Source organism: Pundamilia nyererei, unplaced genomic scaffold (genome assembly GCF_000239375.1).
Source record: "Pundamilia nyererei isolate P.nyererei 1_Seehausen unplaced genomic scaffold, PunNye1.0 scaffold00027, whole genome shotgun sequence".
Classification (NCBI taxonomy): Eukaryota; Metazoa; Chordata; class Actinopteri; order Cichliformes; family Cichlidae; genus Pundamilia; species Pundamilia nyererei.
The window spans coordinates 8,086-16,914 of NW_005187428.1; the positions used below are offsets into that span (position 1 = coordinate 8,086).

An 8,829-nucleotide genomic window follows, 5' to 3' on the forward strand; every position below is an offset into this window, starting at 1 on the left:
TTTTTTTTTTGACAACTGACACCTGACAATTTTTTGTCTGATACCTGACGATGTCCTAAAATGTACACCATAGGGATGGGTAAATAACAGGAAATTGTTAGAAAAAACCCCAAGAAGAACAAAAAAAGCCCTCACCATGTATTGCAGTCCACTTTAACAGATTGTCCATGTTTATAGTATTGTCCATTATATGGGCAGGGGCAGTCCTCCTGCTTTACACAGCCTCCATTATTATCTGATAGCAGGCCATCAGGACATACACATCCTGAGATACAATCTGTGCTGATCTGTTCAGGATAACAGAGACATATTTCATCAATATGCTTAATAACTGATTATGCTGTTGTAATGTCCATGTGTGGTAGTTATGAATCAGCTTCTCAGTCTTACACATTGTTTGTTCAGTGTCTGGCAGCTTTTTTGGCACTCAGATCCCTTTTCTCCCGGCTTTGCATTTGAGCAGTTGAGGAAAACCATTGGGCTTGTGCATGCTGAGAACAATGACAGTGTCTTTAAAAGGACACAACTGTATGGTTGTATTTACTTATACTTTGCTTTTCAGTAGAAATAACCATTTAATGAACAGTAATTAAGTACTTTGTACCTACTTTGAATCACTTGTTTTCCTGAACAGGTTAATTCTCCACCATAGCAAGAGCTGAAACATAAATGAAGATAGGCAAGACAAAGAAAAGAGATGCATTGTATCAGTTCAATGAAATAACAAGGTATCAATTGCAGCTGTGTGTATTCAGGTTAAACATTCCTGGGACAACTTCACTTGGTGATACTTGGGCATGTCACAAGCTGAACCACATCAGTGAAGCAATAAAGTTCTTTGATAATGAAACTTGAATTTGCCAGAATCTTAACTTCTTTGCACATTTGCATAGGCCCTGAGAGTTAAGTGAGTCCACTTGCTGAATGAAATGAGTTATTTGTTTTGTAACAGGGTTAAAAAACAAAGAAGCCAAACACGCATGCCCTGCCCCTGCCTAAAAATAGCTATCAAATAAAACTACCAAAGTGAAAGCAATTTCTCTTTCATTTCATCTCAAACAATGTTCTTTTTTAACTTTTCTTATTTATTTGCACTCGTCCTTTAAATTACTGCCATCTTTTGTTGACAAGTGTGTCTAGCATGCTTGTTTTGATTCACATTGGACTGTGTGGCATGTCTCCATTTTCTGAGTGTGTCCATGTCCACTTCACAGTGGCTTCAGTTTGTTACTTAATGTATAATTTGCCAATAATACAGTTTTATTTTACATCTCACAATAATATCAATAATTATCAAGCTGGACTATTTGACAAGATTATTTGAAATGGTGCACAATGGTGTTTTTAGGACCCTCAAGGCTAACTACTGTAAAGCAAAAAACTCGTATTTAATTGACTTTGCTTCACCCTATCAAAACCCACACGTTTGCATTGCTATGGCCCAATGTCAACTTGAAACGATGTTACATCCAACTGGATTCAATGGTTACTAGCAATGTTCCTTCTAAGCGTGTGTGCAATCACACACTGCTGGCACGGTCTCCGCACACAGAAAATCTGTGTTGCGCACCAAAAAAATCTAACCTGAATTGGAATTAAAACAATTTATTCTGTTTTGCAGTGTGAGTCAGCAGTGTTGGGAAGGTTACTTTTAAAATGTATTCCATTACAGAATACAGAATACATGCCCCAAAATGTATTCTGTAACCTATTCCGTTACGTTACTCAATGACAGTAACGTATTCTGAGTACTTTGGATTACTTAATATATTGTGGCGAAGGGGAAGTGACCACACATGGGAACGCAGCTGACACACATGAACTTAACGACAGGACAGGAGGAGTAAAACTGAATACACTGACAGTGAATGCAGGCCTTCAAAGTAAAACAGGAAACATGAGACATGAACCGGGGAGACGTAGTACAGGGGGAGGTGACATAACTGACAGCATGAACTTGACAGTACAAGACACACAGACATAAACACACGAAGGGCAAGGGAGACGTAATGCAGGGGTGATATATACAAATGGCTGGACTACCTTAGAGAACCTAAACAAATAATAAACATCAAAATAGGCTAAGCATAACACACTGGGTCACACGACCCAGGACCATGACACATTTTTAGGTAAATAGCTGCAAAAAATTTAGTTGTTTGCAAAACTCTTTTTTTTGAAGAAGAAGTAACTATATAATTAATTGCCCAACATTGGTCATCATATACTGTATTTTACAGACAGAGAGTTACAAGACTCTCTCCCAGACCACAGACTCATACTCATAATACAGTCAGAGCTTTATTAAAAAAAATAAATAAATAAATAAAATTGTGTTTTCAAAATTGGAGTTCAAGTTATTTTTACTTCCAATAGTGTTAACATACTACACAGGTCTTGAACAAGATATTTTTTTTAAATTTTCATTGTAAGTGGATTAAAGCAGTTAATTAAAAGTAGTCCAACATAAATGTAAATGCTGTAATTTGATTATTTTAATAAACCATGTAACTTGGATGGATTCAATGATGTGCACACGTCTAATGTTGCTTATGGTGGTCCAAGGGACCGCTCAGAGAGTTTGTGTGTTTGCTCAGACACATAAAAAATTAGAAGGAACATTGGTTACTAATACCTGGTTTCAGAGTATCAAATATCTTGCCCCATGAAAAATGGACATGGGAAAAAAGTTCCAGACAAAAAATAGAAATGTAACAAGTTTACAGTTTTTGTCTCATATATTGGCCACAATTTCACTCCACTTTAGGCAGACTTTTGTAGGGCAAAGTACAACCAATCAATCGCATACTCTTCTACAAGTATAAAGGCACCAAAAAAACATCTTGGCAAGCACAAGTGCAGTACTTCACAGCATACTAAATTATTGGTGTTTTCTCTTCCCTTGTTCTTATCTAATTTATGTTGACCATAAAACATCATCAAAACACAAAATAAATAAATAACTAAATTAATGAATTAATAAAAATACAGAATATATGGAAAAACATACCAAGTCTGTCCATTACTGAGTGTAGTAACCTGCCCGGGATGCACCACTGTGTCTCCAGCGTAACAGGAACATTGTGAGGGTAACACACACTCGTTCTTCTCATTTAGATAAGTTCCTTCAGCACAGCCACAGCCATCAAGCTCAGTAAAATCAACCCCACATGTTAAATCTGACTTAAGAGAGCGACAGGTGCGACCACAGCTTGTCATTTTGTAGTCATACACAAAAGTAGGTGGGCAGTCATTTGTGTATTTCTCTGTTGGAAGAAAAAAGGACCCTTTACAGTTTAAACAGAGACAGATATGATTTATTGTAGTAGATAATTTCATTTAAACTTACGGCATGTGTTGTTCCTCCATCCAGTCAATAATACACCTTCAATAGCACATGCATGAACATAGGCGGACAAAACAGCACACAAGCAATCCTCACTTTTTTCACAGGCACAGGTGTCATAAATACAATTCTGCGAAGAGAAACAGCAAAAAGCTTAATCATCAGTTAAAGCTAATAAATAATTAAAATAAAAACATACACTTGATTACAAAAAAGAAGAAATCCCTGCTTACAAGTTGATATTCTACTGGGTGTACCACAGGATGGCACAGTGAAAAAACACCTTTTGGGTCTGACAGCTGGGAGCACCAGTGTTTGGCATATTCCTCTACAGAAAGAAACAGGTTTACTTAAAAAGTGATGAGCCATCAACAAAACATAGAGCATGATGACTGTGACCTACCCTTTTCTGTACTCAAACTACAGGGGTCCCCGAGTATATTTGTCACATCAGGGCAGTTTGGCTTGGTTTTCCATGTGTTGGCAAATGTCCAAGCTGTTTTTTCAATTATACCGGAGGTTGTTTGGAAGTCCTGTGATCCATCGTTATCAAAATCTCCACACAGACCTGGATAAAGATGATCATGGTGTAACATAACAATCTTCACACTTTAAACTTAATCCCAAAACCAATCAAAATCCAAACCCACCGACAAGTTTTCCTTTATTAGATACACTGGCTTTGATGTAGACCTGCATAACAGGTGTGAGCTGAATCTCAACATCAAGCCCGTAGGTGGTTTGCATTACAAGAAAGAATGTAGATGGGTGGAAAATTTTGATATCATCTGTAAAGGGAAATATATTTTATACGTATATATTTTCAAATTAAATGATGAGACTCATTTAAATGTTGAGATTTCATTCACTAAAAGATAAACAAGTGCTCACCCAAAAAGAGAGGAAGCTGAGTGAGCAGTGTGTGGTAAAAGACCTGCCCACTGGCATCAATTTTAACAATCTATAGGACAAAGTATATTACTATATCAGAAAAGCCATCTGAACCATTGGAAAACAAAATAAACTGGATAAAAATATACACATATTTTACCACATGATCTGACAGTAGTAGAGTGATTGAAGCCAGACAAGTTGATTTATCAGATTTTTCACATTTAGCCAAGTCGCCTTGAAGGCTGAAAGTCCCTTTGATTTCCTAAAATTGAAAAGTCAAAAATGCACTTACACATGTAGTTTACATGTATAATACATGTTTGTGAATAATAACAATAAAAATAATATAAAAAACAAAAGAAAGTTATTTTCTGTTTCACCTCACCTTTGTCAGAACATAAGAACACTCTCCGTGAAACATATACGTTTTATCGTCATAGGTGGTGATGTGAGAGCCACCCAGGATGGAACAAACACCAGGGCAGTCTTTAAGATTACAGATCCACTCACCATTTTTGCAGGTGCTGTTAAACAGAGGTCCGTCAGTTCATCTTCATAAACCAGTGTGAATATAGATATGAAGTTATAAATGATACAGTTACCAGCTCTTGCATGGCCCGGAGTAGGATTGCCCCGGTTGGTATATTTCTCCATTATGCAGGCAGCTGCAGTTGTCAACAGTGATGCACCCAGTATGTGTGACATCATCCAACACAGTCCCTTTGGAAACAGATAGTTTTATGATAATACACAAAATCACCATTAGGTCTGATGGGTATGTCATCGGCACATTTTGAGGCCCCAAATGTTCCTATTTTTTAACATAGATGTCCTCACTTTCCTCACTTTCCCAATGGGCTAAAAAGACCTAAGAAGAAATTTTCTTAGATTTCACTGTGGTAAACGTTGCAACCCAGGATGGCAACATTTGATCAAATATTATCCAATTTAGCTTCACAAATACACTATAGAGTGTCAAAAGGAAAAATAATACATTTAAAGAATAAAAGTGATAACCTAAGAATTATAATAGTGAATACATACTAGCCCCAATTTTTTAAAAAAAAGAAAGAATATTATCCTCTAGAAGTTAGAAAAACTTACCAAATGGACAGAAACATCCATCAACACAGTGTTCACTACACACTTGGTTTGTGCCCTGGTTTTTGCAAGTGTCCATGCAGGGATTACCACATTCCTTATACTCCAGGTTGAAGGGGCATGATTTTCCTTTTAAGCACACAAAAGTTAGAATTAAAATTAATAAACAAGTAATTGTGATGTTAGCAGTGGCAGTCCTAGCCTGGTTGGCGCCTTGGGCGAACACTTCTTGTCCATTTCCATTGGTTTTAATTTTGTACTCCAGTATGAACACCCATCCCTCAACCCAAGGATCACCACAACATGATCTAACACACCTACACCTTAGTTCACAGATTCACTTTGTCTAGGGTGCATTTATGAGATTTCAGAAAATTTTAAATTCTTATTGATCCCTTTACCTCTAGTCCTAAAGTGTAGATTTATTTTCTTACTCTTCTTATATTTATTGTTTGTTTACTTGCACTGCTGTAACTGGAGCCTCGTCGTCTCGTCTCTCTATATACTGGACTGTATGTAGTGGAGATGACAATAAAGTTTACTTTGACTTCAGGAGCAAGCAGGCGCACCGAAGGCTCTCACGCTCACTTTTTGTGTATAGAATTTCCAAAAAACATCGGTGCAAATTATAAGTCTGTATCATAATGTCTGGTGTTTTCGTGTTTGTTGGTTTGTTTTTATTTTGTTTTATTTTGCGAGTTGGTTATTAGATGCTGCTCCAGCCGGTCACAGAATCACCCGCCCTCCCCTCTCTGCACAGCAAGCAGCAGGAAGGACGCCCTTACTCCCAGCAAATGGGCAATAGAAAACCAATCGGTGCCTATGCCATTCCCAATAAGCGCTGGCTGACGTCAGGGCAGCATGAGTACGAGCATTTTTTTTTTTTTGGCCGGTGCCCATGAGGCCCCCCCCACCACGATGCCGCCCCGGGCAACCGCTCGTATCGCCCGTATCTGAAACCGCTACTGGATGTTAGTACAGTGAAAACAACAAATCCCCTTGTTTATGTTCTTACCACAGAAATCTGGGTTCTTCCACTGCCCTGGTGTCCCGCCTGCATGAGCACACTGACGGGAGTACTCTGACATGGTCGCACACACACAAGACGTATCATTGCTGACACAGGAGCACAGATCTTCCTTACAGGCGTCAATGAAGGACTCGGTTTCAATCAGGCCTTGACAACTGTCAAATGCACTTTCAGTCTTCAGTTTCTGGCAGAGATCTTCCTGTTGGTCAAAGATTATTATGCATTTAATATCATGCATTTAAATATATGTAAGATACTTCCAAGCAAAAATAATTTGACATACCGGAACTTCACATGACTCTTTGGCTTTAAAGGACGTGGTCTCACAATTGTCAGACAGACCACTGATTTTCCACTTGTCCCCATATTCTTCAATACAGTAAGAAGCCCCTGTATCTAATAGGAAATTATGTTTTAGCAAGTTTGATCACTGAATTGGATTGTAGTCTTCTTTAAGCTTTAGGATTTAGTTCTTACCTGAATTTGTGAACTCATTATTCAGTTCATTGAAGTCACCACACAGACCACAAGTTTGATTTCTGAATTTTGCATCCAGTTCAACCTTAAAACCATTTCAAAAATTAGATATGAATTAAATGCAGAAATAAAGATGAAATCTATAATTACTATTTGAATAATACAGTGCAGTGAGGAATACTCTGGTAAAGCTGCTTTTTACCCGTGCTAAAGGTAATATTAATTAAAAAACTCAACATTTCTGTAGCAATACACGACACACACACAGTGTGTTTAAATCATATAGCACACTTTGGTAGTTATTTGTTCACTATAATATACAGTTTATTTACTATAATCTGCAGTATATGAGATTTATTTGTATCAAGCACAAAATCCACTTAGCTTTCTTTAGTAATTATAATCAGCATAATTTATTTATTATAGATTACTTCAGAAACATTAGTGGCGTCGAACACAGTAGGTAAAAAGCATACCCAGAGGGAGTCTTCTTGATTCCACATTAAGACCAATCCCAGCTTTGCCTGAACTTTAACATAGGATGCAATGCTTTCTACTGAAATGCCACCCCGACTGAAGGGTATTTTAGCACTATAAGGAATAAAAAAAATAATCATCATAGTTAGATTAAATATTAATCGTCTATTAAACCAGTGCATCAGCTGTCAATGAAAAATCACATTTGTAAGACAGACTCACGGTTCATTGTTGATTTTGATGAATCCATTGCCTAATTCCACAACTTCACCATCCAGTTTCATTGTGACTTTCTTTATGGTGGTAACCATATCGGACTCCTGTCGTTGGAGCTCAATGTTGAAACTGTTGTAGTCTGCCTTACACTGGGATGCAAAGATGTAGCTGCAAGTGGATGGAAGCCTGAACAAATTCCCATCAAATGTCTTAAAGTGGTAGTTTCCCCATGTGCTGCAGAACTGGTTGTTGTGAGATGGGCTCACTACTATTTTGAAAGAAAATAAGTCATTACACTAGTGTAATGGTTAATCATTTATTTATTCATTGCGTTATTTTGTCTCTGAAAAAAAATTACCTGTAATTACTGGAATTTTTCCAGTGTCCTGAACCGTGACTTAAAAAGAAGAAAAAGAAGATAAAAGTTATAACACCTACATATCGTCATTATGTCAGAAGACAAATATGACTTGTACTTGAGTTCTGTTCATCTTAATGTAACACAAAACAGAAGAAAAAGAAAGCTGAAATAATTAAAGTTTCATCTTCACACAGTCATGGATACCACTCTCTTTGTGTTACAATAGACTACATACCAATGGTGGCTGCTGATAGGCCAAGGCAAAGGCTGAGCCATGGTATCACCCATTCTAGCTGCATGCTGGCTGACCTCATGGCTTTGAGCAATCCCTGTCCAGAGAGAGGGAAAGGTGCACCAACTGATACCTCACCGAAAGGGCCGTGTAATATAGTTCATTTGATGTTTGCAGTTTAGGAGGAGCAGAAGATGCATCCTGGGTGTTCACCTTTTTGTCTACATTAAAATCACACCCATGAAGTGTCTTATAACAACATTTCATCTTCATCTGTTTGAGTCATGATATATTTTGTCACTCCCTCTCTCATGCTCCATACCTCAGTTTTAATGGTAATCTTGGACAAACATCAACATTATAAAGAAAAATATTTTAAACTGAATTGTCATACAGTTTGTTTGTTTTTATTATGGAACACTTTCAGGACAGATTTTCATGAGAACGACACATTGTCAAACAAGGATTGCATGCTTTTCTCACGTCATTGTCAGAAAGACCAGCCCAGAGAATTTAAACTGTGGGTTGGCCTCTGTATCTTTCATTGACATAAGTAAATTTGCTGATGTAAAATACATCTATGAATCACTGAATCATACTTTGAGTAAACATTTGTCAAAGATGTGTAGATATGAAAGGGTTTACACACTAAGACAGTCTGCTTTGTCTTACCAGGTAACTTTATTCACATTTAA

General features: G+C 37.3%; 1 protein-coding gene across 1 annotated transcript in view; it reads right to left on the reverse strand.

The window, feature by feature from the left end:
* LOC102215619 (mucin-5AC-like) overlaps positions 1-8,245 on the reverse strand; it is a gene marked incomplete at its 3' end in the record, with an annotated part of 12,376 nt that extends 4,131 nt beyond the window's left edge. Inside the window, exons 1-20 of the mRNA XM_005728233.1 lie at positions 8,138-8,245; positions 7,900-7,938; positions 7,548-7,809; positions 7,325-7,439; positions 6,849-6,933; positions 6,655-6,767; positions 6,357-6,570; positions 5,345-5,470; positions 4,843-4,960; positions 4,626-4,764; positions 4,398-4,502; positions 4,238-4,307; positions 3,997-4,134; positions 3,750-3,914; positions 3,580-3,674; positions 3,350-3,476; positions 3,011-3,266; positions 609-658; positions 391-491; positions 136-287 (exon numbers count right to left, since the gene is read on the reverse strand). Of these exons, the coding sequence (XP_005728290.1) occupies positions 136-287; positions 391-491; positions 609-658; positions 3,011-3,266; positions 3,350-3,476; positions 3,580-3,674; positions 3,750-3,914; positions 3,997-4,134; positions 4,238-4,307; positions 4,398-4,502; positions 4,626-4,764; positions 4,843-4,960; positions 5,345-5,470; positions 6,357-6,570; positions 6,655-6,767; positions 6,849-6,933; positions 7,325-7,439; positions 7,548-7,809; positions 7,900-7,938; positions 8,138-8,216 (2,549 nt within the window). The remainder of the gene's footprint in view (positions 1-135; positions 288-390; positions 492-608; positions 659-3,010; positions 3,267-3,349; positions 3,477-3,579; positions 3,675-3,749; positions 3,915-3,996; positions 4,135-4,237; positions 4,308-4,397; positions 4,503-4,625; positions 4,765-4,842; positions 4,961-5,344; positions 5,471-6,356; positions 6,571-6,654; positions 6,768-6,848; positions 6,934-7,324; positions 7,440-7,547; positions 7,810-7,899; positions 7,939-8,137) is intronic.
* Positions 8,246-8,829: the final 584 nt, after the last annotated feature.